Source organism: Heterodontus francisci, chromosome 42 (genome assembly GCF_036365525.1).
Source record: "Heterodontus francisci isolate sHetFra1 chromosome 42, sHetFra1.hap1, whole genome shotgun sequence".
Lineage (NCBI taxonomy): Eukaryota > Metazoa > Chordata > Chondrichthyes > Heterodontiformes > Heterodontidae > Heterodontus > Heterodontus francisci.
Genome location: NC_090412.1, coordinates 20,088,929 through 20,110,223, shown reverse-complemented (window position 1 = coordinate 20,110,223; position 21,295 = coordinate 20,088,929). Strand labels below are relative to the sequence as shown.

Sequence of the window (21,295 nt, the reverse complement as noted above, 5' to 3'; positions counted from 1 at the left end):
AAGGGAATTGCTTATCCTTAGTAGCCCTCTTCTGCTCAGATCCGCCATCCGTTTGCAGGCTGATGAACATCCGTGACCACGCTAAACTGGCCATGGGAGCCAAAGTAAATCGCAGCAAGAGTGAGGCCATGTTCTTTGGGAACTGGGCTGACCAATCCTTTGTCCCCTTCACCGTCTGGTCAGACTACCTGAAGGTGCTTGGGATATGGTTCGGAGGGGCCGGGGTGTGCGCCAAAACCTAGAAAGAGTGAGTGGCCACGGTACACCATAAACTGAGCATGTGGGGGCAGCGTTCTCTCTCCATTGTGGGTAAGAACCTGGTCATCATGTGCGAGACGCTCACGTTGTCGCTGTACGTGGTGCAGGTCTGGCCCATACCCCACTCCTGCGCCGTGGCGGTCACCCGAGCCATTTTCCACTTTATCTGGAGATCCAAAGTGGACCGGGTCCGGAGGGACATGATGTTGAAACCTCTGGATAAAGGGGGAAAAAAGTACCCAACGTCACCCTCATCCTGATGGCATCCTTTGTGTGTGGCTGCATCAAGCTGTGCGTAGAACCCCAGTACACAAGCACCAAGTGTCACTACTTGCTGAGGTTCTATCTGTCCCCGATGTTGCAAAGGATGGGTCTGGCCAGATTGCTGCAGATCGCTCCATCTAGTTGGACCGTGCCGTACCATCTATCCTTTGTGGAAAAGTTTGTGCAGAAAACACCTTTGACCACCTTTGATCACACAGTGGTCTGCATGGAATGTCCTCAAGGCCCTACAGGATAAGGAGATGGTGGATCCTGTCGGATGGTTCCCCGAGCAGACTGCCAAAGTCATTTGGCAGAATGCCTCATCACCAGAACTTTCAAACAAGCACCAAGACGTAGCTTGGCTGGCGGTGAGAAGGGCTCTCCCCGTCAGATCCTTCCTGCACGCTTGGAATCTCACTGCCTCCACACGCTGCCCTCGAGGTGGTTGTGGTGGGGAAGAGACTGTTGCCCACCTTCTTCTGGAATGTGCCTTTGCAAAGCAGGTGTGGAAAGAGATGCAGTGACTTTTGTCAAGGTTCACCCCAAGCAGCTCGCTAACACAGGATTCTGTGCTCTATGGGCCGTTCCCAGGGACGTACACAGAGATAAACATCAACTGCTGCTGGAGGACCATCAACTCGGTGAAAGACGCTCTTTGGTCTGCCTGAAACTTGCTGGTCTTGAAGTGCAAAGAGTTGTCCACGACTGAGTGTTGCAGACTGGCACATTCCAAGGTCCAGGACTATGTGCTGAGGGACACAGTAAAGCTTGGGGCAGCCGCCGTAAAGACTCAATGGGGAAAGGCCACTGTGTAAGGTCCCCCCACCAAGGTGAACTGAGGGGCTGGATCCTGTGTAAAACCCCTCGGGCTGTATGCACCAAAATAAGGTTTTGTTGTGTAATGCAAGTATACATTTTCTCCTCAGAATACATACAAAGTATTTAAAGCACAGAAACAGGCTATTCAGCTCAACAGATCCACGCCGGTGTTTATGTCCCACATGAGCCTCCACACATCGTTCTTCATCTAATCCCATCAATATATCCTTGTATTCTTTCTTCTTCATGTTTATCTATCTTTTCCTTAAATACATCAGTGCTATTTGCCTCAACAATTCCTTGTGGTATAGAGTTCCATATTCTCACCAATGTCTGGATAAAGGAGTTTCTCCTGAATTCCACCTTATATTTATGGTCTCTAATTTTGGACTCCCACATGTGGAAACATCCCCTCAAAGTCTAGCCTATTAAACCCCTTTCTCATCTCAATGACCTCTACCGGGACACCCCTTAGTCATCTCTTTCCTAAAGTAGGCATATTAAACTTTTCGTCTTTCCCCTCCTTGATATATAGGTCTCACCAAGTCAACTTCTTCTTGTGCCAGTGAGGGTGGGCAGAGAGCTCTACTGATCTCCTTCCAATGCCAGTCTTCTGCAAGTTGCTACCAAGTCTACAGTGGGCGCTTATAAATGGCTCTCTTCGATTTTCCTCTCACACTGTAAAACAGCTCAGGAACACAATGAAGAGGAAATGGAGGAAATCAAACCTTGTGTTCCTCCAGTTCACAGTGCTGAATAGTGATATGTGGTGTATGCTGATCTACTGGCAACTAGACATGTTAAAAGCCACTATCTTTATGCCTGGGAGATAGGATGTCCACACCTCATTTTCAGCCCAGTGACATTACATAGAAATGAAAGAAAAACTTGCATTTATACAGCACCTTTCACCACTTCACGGCATCCCAAATTGCTTTATAGCCAATGTACTATACTTTCAAAGAGTAGTAACCATTGTAATGCAGGAAACACAGTCACTCATTTGTGACAGCACAATTCCACAAACAACAATGTTATAATGTCAAGATAATACGATTTTTGGTGTTGGTTGAGAAATGAATATTGGCCAGGATGTCAGGGAGAACTCTTCTTCGAAATAGTGCCATGGGATCTTGGATGTCCACCCGACGGAGAAGACTTGCTTTAAACAACTCATCCAAAAGTCTGCACCTCCAGCACTGGAGTGTCACCCTAACTTTTGGTCTGAAGTCCCTAGAGTGAGACTTGAACTTATGACATTCTGGCTCAGAGTTAGAGTGGTACCACTGAGCCACAGCTTACACAAAATGAATATGGTCAACATAATGACATTTTCCCAACGCATTGCTGCATTTATAAGTTCAGCAAACACTGAATAAAGGTTTGTCAGATACTTTATAATAACAAATACCTACTGAAAGATAGAGAGGGAAAGCATAGGAGCACTCCCCGAGTGAATTGAACACTGAACACTTCTATTCCTAATATACGAATGCAGCTGTACTAATGCAGAGCTCCCAGATACCACGCAGGTTCTATTGTCATCCTTGCATATAAACACCTCCTCCTGACACTTGTCCAGGTCAGTTCTCTCTCAGCAGAGGTGAACGTTCCAAGTCAGACTCGATGGCCCCAGTTTTTGTTTCAGTAAAAGGAGCAGAAGCTGGAAAGACCTGGTCATGAAAGTACTAAATGCATTTTCAGGTTTCCAATAGGTAGGTGAATTACATGGTGTGATGCTAAGACATAGAGACCTGGGGTTGTTTTCTTTGGAACAGAGAAGGCTGAGGGAAGATTTAATTGCGGTGTATAAAATTATGAGGGGCCTACATCGAGTGGATAGGAAAACCTACTTCCCTTAGCAGAGAGATCAATAACCAGGGGATATAGATTTAAACTCATTGGTAGAAGGATTAGAGGGATGTTCAGGGAAAAATCTTTTCACCCAGATGGTGTTGGGGGTCTGGAACTCACTTCCTGAAGGGATGGTAGAGGCTCATCACATTTAAAAAGTATTTGGATATGTACTTGAAGTGTCGTAAATTAGAAGGCTACGGACTAAGAGCTGGAAAGTGGGATCAGACCAGACAGCTCTTTTTCGGCTGGTACAGGAACAATGGCCAAATGGCCTCCTTCTGTGCCGGAAATATCTGTGTTTCTATGAGATAGCTGATACCAGTCAGTCACACTGCAGTTAACCTCAATAATGCTGGGCGAGGAATTGAGAAAAAGAAATGACCTTGGGTTCCCCTTCCTAATTTCTATCCAGTGACCCCACTCGAAAGTGCATGTGCAGGAATATCAGGCAACAAGACGGTCATGTGCAGATATGATGACCTCCATGGTTAAATAGCCTGTTAGCATCCATTGTCAAGGCTCACGAAGGACTGTTTGCTTGGTTGAGGCGATGAAGGGCAATGTGGATCCATGGAACTTTATGCCAGAGTTAGTTAGTGCTTTCAGGAAAGGAGGGGGCTGAAGGGCAGAAGAAAAGACAAACAGCAACAAGGAAGGTCTGGTAATTAAAGTGTTAAATCCAGGTAACTGTAAGAAGCTTTTGAGAGAGTGGGAGAATTGTCAATTTTTGCTTTTTTATACACATGAAACATCCCACATCTAACAAAAGTGTGAGAAGTGTAAATAAACGTTGCAATGTCCTGTTCAAAGCTGGTTCTTCTAGTTAAAGAAACCAAGAACACCAAGAGCCTCTTTAAACAGGACAGGTGGCTGACGAGTTTGATCCTGTGGGGGGGAAGATTGCTAACACACAGGTTGAAAGTACCAGAAAAGTTTTTGAAAAATACAACTGTTCAATAATAAACTTGTAGAATAGCAAACATAATTATAGTTTCAATCATGGCACCACAACAACTCGTGGCAGGTGGCCTGAGGCTCCACTCCAGCATAGCTTGGATTCTCTACAGGATTACCTTCAGCATCCATTATAAACAATGGTATGGAAATTAATAGCATGAGAAACTACATTGGTGCAAACATGTAATTAAATACATCAAGCAAAAAAATGATCATGTCACATAGGATCTTTGTATATACCATGTGCCCTAATCCAACTCACGATTTTCCAGATTTCAAAACTGCACAATTCTACATCTCCCTACCTACTCGTCAAATATTTTTGATCCACCTTTTTGATCAGCGGTCAGTATATATAGAACACTGGTGAGTTTAATAATTCAATGCAAATTGCATTTACTGAATAAAGAGAAGCCAAAGTGAAGAGTATAGACTGACAGCAGTGTGTTTAGTGTTTTATGCAGTAATAAAGGAAATTGCCTCTGTTTTTCGTGCAAAGCCCAAAGTAGCAAGGCGTTGTGCAAGCCAGAAGATCCGAGGATAGGGAACAAGGCCTGTGCAGCTGGAAATTGCAGTCCATGTTTTGCTATTCACAGAAGTCTGACGTAATATTGATTCTATGCCAAACTACAGAAAGTATCTGCCTCTTTACTCCAGAGCTATAGGGCGAGAATTTAATCAGGGCTTCTCCCGTTCCACCTCTGAAACTTCGACAAAAGATCGGAAGAAACCCCATTTGTACGAGTAGCCATTCTTTCCGCGGGCAAGTCAGAAGAAGTCAAGTTCGTGTTTAACCAAATGAAAACAATCGCAGGATTATCCACAGTACATTAAAATTAGTTTCACTGTATTCTGTAAAAACAGACAACAACGTGCATTTACATAGTTCCTGAAGTGTGGTAAAGTGTCCCAAGGCATTCACAGGAGCTTTATCAAACAAAATTTGACACGAGCCAAATAAGGAGGTCTTCTTTTACTCGTTCATGGGATGTAGGATTCCTTGGCAATGCCAGCATTTATTGTCCATCCCTAATTGCCATTGAGAAGGTGGTGGTGAGCTGTCTTCTTGAACCAGTGCAGTCCATGTGGTGTAGGTTGACCCACAGTGCTGTCAGGAAGGGAATTCCAGGATTTTGACCCAGCGACAGTGAAGGAATGGAGAAATAGTTCTAAGCCAGAATTATGTGTTACTTGGAGGGGAACTTGCAGGTGGTGGTGTTCCCATGTGGCTGCTGCCCCTGTTCTTCTGGGCGGTAAAGGTTGTGTGTTCATAAGGAGCCTTGGCGAATTGCTGCATTGCATCTTGTAGATGGTACACACTGCTGCCACTGTGCACCAGTGATGGAGGGAGTGAATGTTGAAGGTTGTGGATGGGATACCAATCTCGGGGGCTGCTTTATCCTGGGTGGTATTGAACTTCTTCAGTGTTGTCGGAGCTGCACCCATCCAGGCAAGTGGAGAGTATTCCATCACACTCCAGACTTGTGCCTTGTAGATGGTGGACTGGCTTTGGGGAATCAGGAGGTGAGATAATTGTTGCAGAATTCCCAAGCTCTGACTTGCTCTTGTAGTCACTGTTTTTATTTGCTGGTCCAGTTAATTTTCCGGTCAATGGTAGCCCCTAGGATGTTGATGGTGGGAGATTCAGCAATGATAATGCTGCTGAATGTCAAGGGAGATGGTTAGATTCTGTCTTGTTGGCGATGGTCATTTTCCGGCACTTGTGTGTGCAAATGTTGCTTGCCACTTATCCACCCAAGCCTGAATGTTGTCCAGGTCTTGCTGCATGCAGGCACGGACTACTTCATTATCTGAGGAGTTGCTTATGGAACTGAATACTGCAATCATCAGCGAATATCCCCAGTTCTGACCTTATGACGGAGGGAAGGCCATTGATGAAGCAGCTGAAGATGGTTGGGATGAGGACTCTGCCCTGAGGAACTCCTGCGGCAATGTCCTGGGACTGAGATGATTGTTCTCCAACAACCACAACCATCTTCCTTTGTGCCAGTTATGACACCAGCCAGTGGAGATTTTTCCCCCTTGTTCCCATTGATTTCCAATTTTGCTAGGACTCCTTGGTGCCACACTGAGTCAAATGATGCCTTGATGTCAAAGTCAGTCACTCTCACCTCACCTCTGGAATTCAGCTCTTTTGTCTATATTCGGACCAAGGTCTGGAGCTGAGTGGTCCTGGCGGAACCAAAACAGAGCATCAGTGAACAGATTATTAGTGAGTAAGTGCCGCTTGATAGCACCGTCGGTGACACCTTCCATTACTTTGCTGATGATTGAGAGTAGACTGATGAGGTGGTAATTGGCCAGATTGGATTTGTTATGCTTTTTGTGGACAGGACATAGCTGGGTAATTTTCCATATTGTTGGGTAGATGCCAGTGTTGCAACTGTACTGGAACAGCTTGGCTAGGGGCGCGGCTAGTTCTGAAGCACAAATCTTCAGCACTACTACCGGGATATAGTCAGGGCCCATATCCTTTTCTGTAACCAGCATACTCAGTCGTTTTTTGATATCACGTGGACAGAATGACCAAAGGTTTTGTCAAAGAGGTGCATTTTAAAGGAGGAGAGAGAGGTAAAGAGGTAGAAAAGTATAGGGAGTGAATTGCAGAAGTTAGGGCCTAGGCAGCTGAAGGCAATGGTGGAATGATGAAAATTGGGGATGCCCAAGAAGTCAGATTTGAAAGAACACAGAGATCCCAGAGGATTGTGGGGCTGGAGGAAGTTACAGCTTTAGGGAGGACCATGGTGGGTTTGGAGACTATGAGGGATTTGAAAACAAGGATGAGAATTTTAAAATGTATTACTTTTTTCCAACCTATTACTTGATTTTTAAAAAACGCTTTAAAGCAGCCACACAGGGAAGACCGAAGTCATTGTCTTCAATCCCCGGTACAGTTTCTGTTCTTTAGCCATTGACGCCATCCCTCTCCCTGGCAACTGTCTGAGGCTGAACCAGACTGTTCCAAAACTTGGTGTCATATTTAACCCCGAGGTGATCACCTGACCATGCCATCACTAAAAACGCTTATTTTGATCTCCATAACATAGCCCAGCTCTGCCCCTGCCTCAGACCATCTGCTGCTGAAACCCTCATCCATGCATTTGTTAGTTATAGACTTGATTATTTTAACATACTTCTGGCCAGCATCCTCTGCTGCCTGCGTCCTAACTCACACTAATCACCCTTCTGTCGTTGACCTCTATTGTCTCTCGGTTAAGCAATGCCTTGATTTTTAAATTCTCATCATTGTTTTCAAATCCCTCCATGGCCTTGCCCCTCCCTATCTCTGTAATCTCCTCCAGCTTCACAATCGTCTGAAACATCTGTGCTCCTCTAATTCTGGCCTCTAGAGCATCCCCGATTTTAATCACTCCACCATTGGCAGCCGTGCCTTCAGGTGCCCGAGCCCTAAGTTCTGGATTTCCCTTCCAAAATTCTCCACCTCTCCTCCTTTAAGATGCTCCTTAAAACTCACTTCTTTGGCCAAGTTTTTGATCATTTGCCTTAACATTTCATCATGTGGCTTGGTGTCAAATTTTGCTTTGTAACACTCTTGTTAAGCACCTTGGTACGTTTTATTATGTTAAAGGCACTATATAAATAGAAGTTGTTGTTTTAGTGCTCACCTAAGTATGAAATTTCATTGCTGGGTCTGGAACACTTCCCTCCTTGGGGATCCGGTATCAGCACTGAGCACTTCTCAAAACAAAAAAGTGATTTACATTTTCACTGCCAAACTAATCAACATGTCGACAAATAGCATAAATTTAATATTTTTACAGTAGTTGGTAAACTTTGCTAACTCCTTGCATTGTAGAAAATATTAAATAGCTCACAACTAATTGTAATTAATCACACGTTGTGATTCATTTCCCTTTTCTTATCAACTACAGGAGCTATTTACCTTAACTAATACTCTTTGGATGTTCCAGATGGACTGGTGTATGAAGGTAGCAGACAAAACGCATTCATTCGAGCCTTCCAGAATAAAAAATATTGCCAAAACATTTACTGGGGCTTTGTTGAATTTTTTTGGACAAAATTTTGAAATGAACAATCAAATTTTTTATTTTATTTTTTTATTTTTATTTATTTAGAGATACAGCACTGAAACAGGCCCTTCGGCCCACCAAGTCTGTGCCCACCATCAACCACCCATTTATACTAATCCTACATTAATCCCATATTCCTACTACATCCCCTCAATTCTCCTACCACCTGCCTATACTAGGGGCAATTTATAATGGCCAATTTACCTATTGACCTGCAAGTCTTTGGCTGTGGGAGGAAACTGGAGCACCCGACGAAAACCCACGTGGTCACAGGGAGAACTTGCAAACTCCACACAGGCAGTACCCAGAATCGAACCCAGGTCGCTGGAGCTGTGCCACCCAAATCCCAATCAAATTTGAGCAAATCACCAGGGAAGCATGTTTGGTTTTCGTAGCATGGCTCCTTCTTCAAGCAAATTGTCTAAAGATCAGATTCACTCATCATTCAAGATATTATGCCTCCAGTCCCATGAATAAAGCTGGATTTTTACATCATCATGACAGAATTAAAGTAGTGAAAATCAAGATAAAACTTTTACAAAAATGGTTCATGATGTACGGATTTTTACCTTACAGTCGTCTCTTAGAAAATTTACATTGGCTTTCAAAAAAATTGCCTTTTTAATTAAGAATTGATGCAAGGTAGGAATAGACCTAAAAATGTTGAGAAAATTAAATAAGACAGGGATTGGACAGCGCAGTGCTTTGGGTTCAAATCCAGCCTTCGAGCTATGTGACAAAATCTCCTTTGTCCACGGGTTGATTGTTGCATTTTGGGGTTTCTCCCCAGTACTTCTAAAGGCTAAAGGTAGTTTCCAAAGCAGATTAAGTCTCCAAATAATTGAAACCCATGCATCTGTACATGCCATACATTGTACGGTGCAAAGGTTCAACTCCTAAGCACAGTGTACAAAACATTGGAAGATATGTAGGATACCCACTATGTTCTTCTGTCCTTTTTGAAGGGTGGAACAGAACAGGTCATGAGATCAATGCATTAGATGCACTAGATCAATGTTAACTCTCTTTCCCTCTGCACAGATGCTGCCAGACCTGCTGAGTATTTTCAGCACTTTTTTTATATTTCAGATTTCCAGTATCCGCAGTATTTTTTTTATTCATTCATGGGATATGGGCAGTGCGGGCTAGGACAGTATTTATTGCCCATTCCTAATTGCTCTTAAGAAGATGGTGGTGAGGTGCCTTTTTGAACTGCTGCAGTTCATGTGGGGTAGGTACACCCACAGTGCTGTTCGGAAGGGAGTTCCAGGATTTTGACCCAGTGACAGTGAAAGAATGGCGATATAGTTCCAAGTTAGGATAGTGTGTGACTTGGAGGGGAACTTGCAGGTGGTGGTGTTCCCATGCAACTACTGACCATGTCCTTCTAGGTGGTAGAGGTCGTGGATTTGGAAAGTGCTAAGGACCCTTGGTGCGTTGCTGCAGTGCATCTTGTAGATGGTACACACTGCTGCCACTGCACATTGGTGGTGGAGGGAGTGCCAATCAAGTGGGCTGCTTTGTTGTGGATGGTGTCGAGCTTCTTGATTGTTGTTGGAGCTGCACCCATCCAGGCAAGTGGAGAGTATTCCATCACACTCCTGATTTGTGCCTTGTAGCTTGTGGACAGGCTTTGGGGAGTCAGGAAGTGAGTTACTCGCCACTGGATTCCTCGCCTCTGACCTGCTCTTGTAGTCACGGTATTAATATGGCTACTCCAGTTTCTGAATAAATCTATTTGGCCAGGTTTATTTAAAACTTTAATGAACCTTTAAAACAGTCATACATAGCAGTAAATATATAAATTTCACCAACAATAGTCTGCTTTGTTTTCTTACAGTAAGAGTGAGCTTCCAACTGTTTTAATGAAGTTGTCCTTCACTGTGTGGGGAGAAGGGAATAATAGGACAGCTTTGGGGGAATATTTTTCATTTAGTATCATCCCCTTCCACAATAGGACTCCCTTCAGCATCCCGTTTTATTTATCCTACTGAGAGAAAGAGGAGAATGATGAGCTGGAACTTCAGGATTCCAGGGAAATTCAGCAACAATAGATGATAAGGGCTTCCACCTGTAAATACCCAGACATCTCCCAAGGGGCACAAGAAAAACAGCTTGATCAATTATTAAGACTCCAATCCAGTAGTCTGATGCCTCAGAGTCTCCTCTTCCTCTCCAACCTCACATCCCATGTGCTCCATGGCTCCAGAGCTATCCTCCCTTCCTGCCCCATCTTTTTGGCCCCTTCTGTTATATTCTGCCCTCATTCCCTGAACTCTCAAGCCCTCCTTCATACAGATTTGAAAAATGGTAATCAGATCCTACTGTTAAATTCATAAGGAACCCATTCTTTTAGATTTCCTGACCACAGAACCAACCACTCCAACCCCATTCCCTCCCTGCCTCCTGTAAATATCAGGGCCTATGTGTTAAACTATATCAGAGAAAAAAGAATCGCAAAAGTTGCAGCCAATCAGTTGGCAAACATCCCATTGGAATCTTAATTTCCGTTTGTAGTCAAAAACACAAAGTGGCATTTCAATGTTCTCCCTTTAGTTCACAAAGTCCCAACTTCACAATAAGGACACCATGTTGCAAGGTACTAACATTGTGCTAAATGAGATAGATTCAGAAGAGATCCAATAGCTCAAATCTCAGCATCTATGAGATGCTGTGGGCTATCAGCAGCAACAGAATTGTACTCCACCACAATCTGTAACCTCATGGCCTGGCACATTCCTCACTCGTCCATTATCAATAAACCAGATGCCAACCCTGGTTCCATGAAGAGTGTAGACGAGCATGCCAGACGCAGCATCATACATACCTAAAAATGAGGTACCAAACTGGTGACTAAGAGTAGGCTGATGGGATAGTAATTGACTGGATTGGATTTGTCCTTTTTGTGGACAAGACATGCCTGGACAATTTTCTACTTTGTCAGGTGCTTGCCAGTGAAGCTACAACACAGGACTAAATGCACGCTAAACAGGGAAAGCTGCATGCTGTAGGCAGAGCTAAGCAATCCCACAACCAAAGGATCAGATCAAAGCTTTACAGACCTGCCGCATCCATTCGTGAATGTGGTGGACAATTAAACAACTAACCGGTGGAGGAAACTCCATGAACATCTCCATTTTTAATGATGGCACAGCCCAGCACGCAAGTACAAGACAGAGAACTGAAACGTTCGCAACCGATTCAGCCAGGAGTGCTGAGTGGATTGACCTCCTTCTGAGGTTCCCACCACAGATGCCAGACTTCTGCCAATTCAATTCACTCTACTCAATATCAAGGAACAGCTGAATGTACTGGATGCAGCAAAGGTGCAAACATGCAGCTTGTAGTGCTGAAGACTCGTGCTGCAGAACTAGCTGCACCTCTAGCCAAGCTGTTCCTGTACAGATACAATAGTGGCACTTACCCAACAGAGTGGAAAATTGCCCAGGTATCTCCTATCCACAAAAGCAGGACAAATCCAATCCAGCCAAATACCACCCCATCAGCCTACTTTTAATCATCAGCAAAGTGATGGAAAGTGTTGTCAACAGTCCTAGTGGCACTTATTCACCAATAACTTGCTAACTGATGCCCAGTTTGGGTTACACAGCTCCACACCTCATTGCAACCTTGGTCCAAACGTGGACAAATAAAAAAAAAAAGAGTTGAATTCCATAGCTAGGGCGAGAGTGACTGTCTTTGACAGCAAGGCAGTATTTGACCAAGTGTGACACCAAGGAGCTCTAGTAAAATTGAAGTCAGTGGGAATCAGGGGAAAAACTCTACACTGGCTGGAGCCATACTAGCATAAAGCAAGGTGGTTGTGGTTGGAGGTCAATCATCTCAACCCCAGGAGTTCCTTAGGGCTGTATTCTAGGCCTAACCATCTTTAGATGCTTCATCAATGGCCTTCCCTCCATCATAAGTGGGTACGATTGCATGGTGTTCAGTTCCATTTGCAATTCCTCAGATAGTCAAGCAGTCTGTGCCTGCATGTATTAAGACCTGGACAACCCCCAGGCTTGAGTCGAGAAGTGGCAAATAACATTCGTACCATACAAGTGCCGGGCAACGACCATCTTCAACAGGAAAGAGTCGAACCACTGCTCCTTGATATTTGATGGCATTGCCATTGTTGAATACCCCACCAAACATCCTGGGGGGTGGGGGGGAAATCACCACTGACCAGAAACTTAACTGAACTAGCCACATAAATACGGTGACTATAAGTGCAGGTCAGAGCTGGGTATTCTGTGGTGAGTGCCTCACCTGCTGGCTCTCCAAAGCGTGTCCACTCTCTACAAGGCACAAGTCAGGAATGTGATGGAATGCTCTCCACTTTCCTGGATGAGTGCAGCTACAACACCACTGAGGAAGATCAACACCATCCAGAACAAAGTAGCCCACTTGATTGGCACCCCATTCATCACCTTAAACATTCACTTCCTCCACCATCAGCACACTTTGGCCACAGGGTACACCATCTACAAGATGACCTGCAGCAACTAATCAAGGCTTCTTTGACAGCACTTTTGAAACCTGCAACCTCTACTACCCAGAAGAACGAGGGCAGCAGGCGTATGGGAACACACCATCCTGAGGTGGAAATGAATCATTGTTTCTTCATTGTCACTGGGTCAAAATCCTGCAAGTCCCTACCTAAAACAGCACTGTGGGTGTACCTACACCCATGGACTACAGTGGTTCAAGGCGGCGGCTCCCCACCACCAATGGTAATTCATGATGGGCCTTGTTAGTGATGCCTACATTCCATGAATGTTAGGCCAGGGTAAGCTTTGATTCTTCCTCTCTCCCTCCCTCCCTTCCCCTGGGGAAGGAGGAAAGGAGAGAAAAAGATAAGGCTCGATTTAACAGTACCTTGCCCTAATGGCACAGCTGGAATCAAGAACTCCATGTAAGAAATTGTAGAATCAAATCCAAATCTTAGCACATGGAGCTATGCCACTATTACATTTTTTTTTAAGAAACTTGCTCTTTCCTTTCAACACACATAGTAACTCTCATCACAAAGCTGCTCAGACAGAAAACAGGCAAGTAGTCTAACTCTGAATCACTTTCTGATGTGGGTGAGGAAATTCGTAACTTGTATCCCATGGCCACAAGAATGACAAATTTCATTCAGTTGTAGACGGACTTGCAGTGACAGGACTCGTGTCCATTTTATTGTGAATCACATACTAAATACTCACCCAATTAAACAGATCAATAACTTCAATAGGTTTGAGAGTCTGACTCACCTGCCTCTTTACCATACTGAGAACGCAGGAGGAGGACAGGAAGAGGTGGAGATAGAAATGAAAATGTGCACATAAATTATCCAATCAGCTGAAATGATAGGGCATGTTTCACTTCTGAAAAAGGATCAAATTACAGCAACACTCACAAAATGAAGAGAATTCAGCACCCTGTGGCAAAGCAATGACTCTATTCCAAGTGAGTCATTAAATCCTTCTTATCTTGGAGATCCCAAATTCTTGGTATTTCACGCACATTAAAAATAAAAGGTAGTATTTTGGCATGTGATTTCAGAGAAATTTCAGCTGTAGCTGGTTTGTATTATAAATGTGGAAAACATGGCAAATTTATAACTTTCTACACTTTGGAAGGGGTCGGTTAGCTCAGTTGGCTAGAGTATGATGCAGAACGATGCCAACAACGCGGGTTCAATCCCCGTCCTGGCTGTGGTAGTTCATGGAAGCCAGTCTCCTCGCCTTGCCCCATGCTTGAGGAGTAGTGACCCTCAAGGCGGCTAGAGTAGTATACTTTGGAAGGCGGCTTTGGGAGGTATAAGACAGAGCAGCACCATTTATACAAAATTATTTTATGATTCCTTCTATTACAAAATAAAATCATCTACTTAAACTTGTGTATTTGCATGTGCAAAACAAAGTTCAAGGAAGCTTTAGCAATGTGTCTTACAACCAAAAAAAGGCTGGAGTTAAAACATCAGCCAACCAGATTGAAGTACCATTGCATGGTGGCACTGATCAACTGAAGATGTTTCAATGTCCGTAGTCCCCACACAGCTGTATTGGTCTGGGCAACCACCCAGCAGAAGATAGGCACATCTCCATTGGAGAAAATGAGCTGCGAAGGCAAGGTAAAATTATCTCAGACTATATTGAGTGGACTTTCAGATCGGCAACTGGAGCTTAAAGTTGGCTTGAAATATGTACTGGAGGAAAGGGACGGAAATAGGTACCCAAAAAGGGTATACAAGGAAGACAAGGGACACAGTAAAATGAATTGAATGCCGCCAGGAATTTTATTTTTAAAAATACAGGCCAAGACCTTGAAATTACAATCTGCTGGTAACTATAATATTTATAGTAAAACTAAACCCTTAACCAAACATGTAATACCAACATGTTGAGCACTCTTCTCCCACCCCACCCCCTGTCAAAAAATAGGATTGCTAGTTCAAGCAAACATGAAATGCCAATTTCAAAATTAGTGTTCCATCATTACAGTTTTCAATGCTCAGCATATTAAATATGCTCTAACTACTGCCAAATAGGTTTAGAACACTAATCTTTTGTATAAAAGTAGTTTTTTGGTTTGACAGATTTGTTAACACAATGTCTGATGGGAGGTAGTTCAAAAAGAACAAAAATGTACTGTTTATCTGGAGTTTATGGAAACACTGATTCAAGCATGAAATTTGATAGCAAACAAGTTATGGATTTTAGGATCCAATTGTATGTCCAAACTGTTGAATTTACTATAAATTAGAAACTTCAGTAATACCTCAAGTATACAGAATACAAATAAATGGTGAACAAGACTGTGTAGATATGCATTTCATATTCAATGTTTTAAAGTCATGGCCTTTTTCAAAAACAGTAAATATACTTCATTCGTCATCATCCATCCCACAGAGTCGCAACAAGATCTTCCGATAATCTCCTCCTACATCATCCTGGAGGGAAATGAAAAGACAGATTAATATCAGTCATTCCAGTTAGCTATTTAATCTGTAGTTGCCATGTAGTCAAATATAGTACATCAAGCTATTAAATAAAACTAAATCAGAACCATAAAACCATAGAAAAATTATGGCAAAAAAGGAGGCCATTCAGCCTGTTGTGTCCGTGCCGGCCAAAAAAACTAGCCGCCCAATCTAATCCCACCTTCCAGGACCTGGTCCATAGCCTTGCAGGTTACAGCACTTCAGGTGCATGTCCAGTTACCTTTTAGAAGAACTGAGGGTTTATGCCTCCACCGCTGTTCCTGGCGGTGAATTCCAGACACCCACCACCCTCTGGGTGAAAAAGATTTTCCTCATGTCCCTTCTAATCCCTCTAATCACCTTAAATCTGTGTCCCCTGGTAATTGGCCTCTCCGCTAGGGGAAACAGGTCTTTCCTGTCTACTCTATCCAGGCCCCTCAGAACTTTGTACACTTCAACCTCCTCAGTTCCAGGGAAAACAACCCTAGCCGATCCAATCTTTCCTCATAGCTGCAACTTTCAAGCCCTGGCAACATTCTTGTAAATCTCCTCTGTACTCTCTCAAGAGCAATTATGTAATGTGGTGACCAGAACTGTACACAATACTCCAGCTGTGGCCTAACCAGCATTCTATACTGTTACAGCATTACATCCCTCCTTTTGTATTCTATACCTCGGCCAATAAAGGAAAGCATTCCATATGCCTTCTTCACCACTATCTACCTGTCCTGCCACTTTCAGGGACCTGTGGACATGCACTCCAAGGTCTCTCACTTCTTCTACCCCTCTCAATATCCTCCCATTTATTGTATATTCCCTCATCTTATTTGCCCTCCCCAAATGCATTACCTCACACGTCTCTGGACTGAATTCCATTTGCGTCTTTTCACCCTACTCAACCAAACCATCGATATCATTCTGGAATCCACAACTTTCCTCCTCACTATCAACTACACAGCCATTGGCTAATTGTACAGTTTTCCAACTGTCCCCCCAGATCAACAGCTTTTTTCTGTTGTTTTCTGTCCTGCCTTGCTTATGGATGGAGGTAGGCCACATAACAAAAGCAAGGTCCAAAAACATATTAAGCACACACTATGCTAAGCCTGTTTTCTACCAAATTCAACATCAAGAAAGCCCAGTCTTTAGGCAGCAGTGGTATTTTGCTAGGATCAAAACTCATTAACCAATGCCTCTGCATTGAGCTGCTCTATCATGAATGATCAAAACTCAACTGAAATGGGGAGAGGAGTTGGCAGAATGGAGAAGAGACACAAATGACTTTTCATTGGAATTTGGGAGCTAAGTGCTCAACTACCTCAGCTATTGGGACAGGTTACTGGGCAAACAATAGATTGAAATGATTAACTGTGGTTATGGACGCCTACAGGATGCTGCTGGCAGCCAACACGTACCAATAAGGGTGATGAGCACAAAAGGGGGCTGCACACCAGGCTTATTAGGCTGCCAAGTTTAATGTAAATGAGGCGGTTGCCCTATAATGAGAGCAGCGCTCCAGCAACAAACTGCCAGATCCAAATGGACTCTGAAGACTTCCTCACAAAATTGAAGTAAAATAATTCTTCGACAGCCTATCTCCTTGCCCTTTCCACCATGCCAGACAATTACTCAGCACACAACTGGCATCCAATGGCCCTTCTCAGACTCTCCCAGAGAAGCACAAAATTATGCAAATGAGCTAACCTTGGTTTATGCAGCAACGGTAGCCTATTAGAGTCCAGGTGCAGCTCTGGCACTGGGTTTGTAAAGCATGCTATTGGCCCTGATGAATCTCAGTTTCCTTTTAACTACTTGAGGGACTCATGACCAAATGTCAGAATGGAAACAAGATAGAAACATTGCTTTATCTAAAAGGCACACAGCGAGATCAGGTTCTATACTTTTCTGAAAATAGGTTTTGCTAGTGAATGGATAGCTCCCAAGTTCTGTATAAGCTCACACTTTTGCCCAATTTCCAGTTAAGGTTTATTTAACATGCTTGTCTCCCAAGACTGTACATTGAAAGTGTTTTAAATTTTGGGTGTAGTTATTAGAGCACAGCAGGCATCAAAGATGAACTCAGTTCTATCCTCATTTGACTTCCTCCAAACACACACATCTCCAGTAAAAGGCTGCGGGGGCGGGGGAGGGGAAGGTCACAGCAAAGTGATATCAAGAGCAGGAAACTTGGCTTTTCTATTCTCTTAACTCTCCATTGGTTTAAACTGAAAATGAGGTCAAGGTGGGTTCAGCAAAACAAAGGACAAGGGCATTAATTGAAATTAGCAGTGTTCAACTGGACAAACAGGTGCATGATGAAGCAGGAAAGCATTTCTTATAACCATGAAATTTGGCTTTTTAGAACATTACAGCGCAGTACAGGCCCTTCGGCCCTCGATGTAGCGCCGACCTGTGAAACCATCTGACCGACACTATTCCATTTTCATCCATATGTCTATCCAATAACCACTTAAATGCCCTTAAAGTTGGCGAGTCTACTACTGCTGCAGGCAGGGCGTTCCACGCCCCTACTACTCTGAGTAAAGAAACTACCTCTAACATCTGTCCTATATCTATCACCCCTCAACTTAAAGCTATGTCCCCTCGTGTTTGCCATCACCATCCGAGGAAAAAGACTCTCACTATCCACCCTATCTAACCCTCTGATTATCATATGTCTCTATTAAGTCACCTCTCCTCCTCCTTCTCTCCACCGAAAACAACCTCAAGTCCCTCAGCCTTTCCTCGTAAGACCTTCCCTCCATACCAAGCAACATCCTAGTAAATCTCCTCTGCACCCTTTCCATAGCTTCCACATCCTTCCTATAATGCGGTGACCAGAACTGCACGCAATACTCCAGATGCGGTCTCACCAGAGTTTTGTACAGCTGCAGCATGACCTCGTGGCTCCGAAACTTGATCCCCCTACTAATAAAAGCTAACACACCATATGCCTTCTTAACAGCCCTATTAACCTGGGTAGCAACCTTCAGGGATTTATGCACCTGGACACCAAGATCTCTCTGTTCATCTACACTACCAAGAATCTTCCCATTAGCCCAGTACTCTGCATTCCTGTTACTCCTTCCAAAGTGAATCACCTCGCACTTTTCCGCATTAAACTCCATTTGCCATCTCTCAGCCCAGCTCTGCAGCCTATCTATGTCCCACTGTACCCTACAACATCCTTCGGCACTATCCACAACTCCACCGACCTTCGTGTCATCCGCAAATTTACTAACCCACCCTTCCACACCCTCTTCCAGGTCATTTATAAAAATGACAAACAGCAGTGGCCCCAAAACAGATCCTTGCGGTACACCACTAGTAACTAAACTCCAGGATGAACATTTGCCATCATCCACCACCCTCTGTCTTCTTTCAGCTAGCCAATTTCTGATCCAAAGCTCTAAATCACCTTCAACCCCATACTTCCGTATTTTCTGCAATAGCCTACCGTGGGGAACCTTATCAAACGCCTTACTGAAATCCATATACACCACACCCACTGCTTTACCCTCATCCACCTGTTTGGTCACCTTCTCGAAAAACTCAATAAGGTTTGTGAGGCACGACCTACCCGTCACAAAACTGTGCTGACTATCGCTAATGAACTTATTCTTTTCAAGATGATTATAAATCCTGTCTCTTATAACCTTTTCCAACATTTTACCCACAACCGAAGTAAGGCTCGCAGGTCTATAATTACCAGGGCTGTCTCTACTCCCCTTCTTGAACAAGGCGACAACATTTGCTATCCTCCAGTCTTCCGGCACTATTCCTGTCGACAATGACGGCATAAAGATCAAGGACAAAGGCTCTGCAATCTCCTCCCTGGCTTCCTAGAGAATCCTAGGATAAATCCCATCAGGCCCAGGGGACTTATCTATTTTCACACTTTCCAAAATTGATAACACCTCCTCCTCAATCCCATCTAGCCTAGTAGCCTGAATCTCAGTATTCTCCTCGACAACATTTTCTTTCTCTACTGTAAATACTGACGAAAAGTATTCATTTAACGCTTCCCCTATCTCCTCTGATTCCACACACAACTTCCCACTACTATCCTTGATTGGCCCTAATCTAACTCTAGTCATTCTTTTATTCCTGATATACCTATAGAAAGCCTTAGGGTTTTCCCTGATCCTATCCGCCAATGACTTCTCGTGTCCTCTCCTTGCTCTTCTTAGCTCTCCCTTTAGATCCTTCCTGGCTAGCTTGTAACTCTCAAGCGCCCTAACTGAGCCTTCACGTCTCATCCTAACATAAGCCTTCTTCTTCCTCTTGACAAGCGCTTCAACTTCTTTAGTAAACCACGGCTCCCTCGCTCGACAACTTCCTCCCTGCCTCACAAGTACATACTTTACAAGAAATTAAGTTGTCTTAGGAAAAGTAAATTACACAAAACATGTCCCTACTATTCATTCTTGTCTATGCACGGGTAGCTCTAGAAATGGGGAATGTGATGTCCACAAGTAGACTTGAGGTCTTCCAAGACCAGCGGACACCGCAAGGTCCGTGACGTTTTGTGGACATCAGGAATAATTCCATAATTTTCCCCTTGCATGTGCAAAACAGTAGTGAACAGAGTTCTTGCACAATGAATAGGGGAGTCAGTGACGTAGTGGTAATGCCACTGAACTAGTAATACAGAGATCCAGGCTAAAGTCGAGGTCATGGGTTCAAATCTCACCTTGGCAGCTGGTGAAATTTGAATTCAATTAAATAAAAATCTGGAATTTAAAGCTAGTCTCAGTAATGGTGCCATGAAACTATCATTGATTGGCTCACTAATGTCCTTTAGGAAAGGAAATCTGCTGTCCTTACCTGGTCTGGCCCATATGTGACTCCAGACCTACAATAATGTGGTTGACTCTTAGTTGCCCTCTGAATGAATGAGCAAGCCACTCAGTTGGCAAGGGCAATTAGGGATGGGCAATAAATGCTGGACTTGCCAGCGATGCCTGCATCCCATGATAGAATAGTAAAAAAAAAGTACCCAGGCTGAAACTTTAGCCTGCACTCGTATCCATTCCCAGATTTCTTCCAAGCAGTGAGTGTAGTACTACATTGAAGCAAAATGGCAACAGACGCATACAGCAGTATGGGTGGAGGCTGTCGGGTCTTACTTAGCTACCTACATGTATTCTATGCTAGGACCTAGAATATCCCAAAAAGGAAGAAATCACTGTTAAAATTCAAAAAACAAACAAACAGTCTCAGTTAATCTTCTTAATCACAGAATACTGGAACCAGCACACAGGATTGATTTGTAGGTTTTAAGTATATCCCAATTTGGGACATACCTTAATGAATGAAAACAATGTCTTTCCATAGAGCTTCAGAAATTCAGCCTTGATGTCAATCATATCAACTTCACTCCGAGAGATTATGATTCGGATGAGGCCTCTGTCATCTGTACCAGCACCCTGGCAGAAACAGAATAGTTAAACCTGGCAATTTTGAGTATACTGAATGGCCAGAATGAAACACAAACACGTGAACAGTGAATTAAACAGGTATTTTAGTGAATTTGTAACATTTTGTGCTTATGGTGATGGATATCAGTGCTGTGGAATAGCTTACCATTTCAGATTCAAAGGGCTGGATTTTATCACCCAAAAACCAGTGGGTTCGGGGTCAGGTCAGAGGTTAAACTTTTTTAAAATCGCAAACCTGCCAACTTCTGTCTGTAATGAAGGCAGGACAGGGTTTGGGCAGCCAACCTGCTCTCAGGTGGTGGGTTGGCTAATTAATATTTTAATGAGACTGGCAGTCTCATATTTAATATAAAATAAAAACAAGAAATACTGGAACCACTCAGCAGGTCTGGCAGCATCTGTGGAAAGAGAAGCAGAGTTAATGTTTCGGGTCAGTGACCCTTCTTTTTATTTCAGATTTCCAGCATCTGCAGTATTTTGCTTTTATATTAGTCTCTTATTTAACCTGTTTTAGATGTTTACCTGTGGCCTATCGGGTTTCCTGAGGCCTGGAAAACCTCTCAGCTGAAGGGAGGCGAGGGCAGCTGCAGGGAGAAGGTAAGTATTTTTACAGCACTATTTGTGTGCCTCAAGTATCCCACAATCCCCCACTGCCC

The 21,295-nt window shown here is 43.7% G+C and overlaps 1 protein-coding gene across 6 annotated transcripts in view; it reads right to left on the bottom strand.

Annotated features, from left to right (window-relative positions):
• Nucleotides 1-14,510: 14,510 nt before the first annotated feature.
• Nucleotides 14,511-21,295, bottom strand: part of LOC137355501 (annexin A4-like) — an 83,094-nt gene continuing 76,309 nt past the window's right edge. For all 6 annotated transcript variants that reach the window (XM_068020716.1, XM_068020715.1, XM_068020717.1 and 3 more), the window contains 2 exons: nt 20,505-20,627; nt 14,511-15,168 (listed from right to left, as the gene is read on the bottom strand). In XM_068020716.1, coding sequence (XP_067876817.1) covers nt 15,103-15,168; nt 20,505-20,627 — 189 coding nt within the window. In that variant the 3' untranslated portion in view covers nt 14,511-15,102. The remainder of the gene's footprint in view (nt 15,169-20,504; nt 20,628-21,295) is intronic.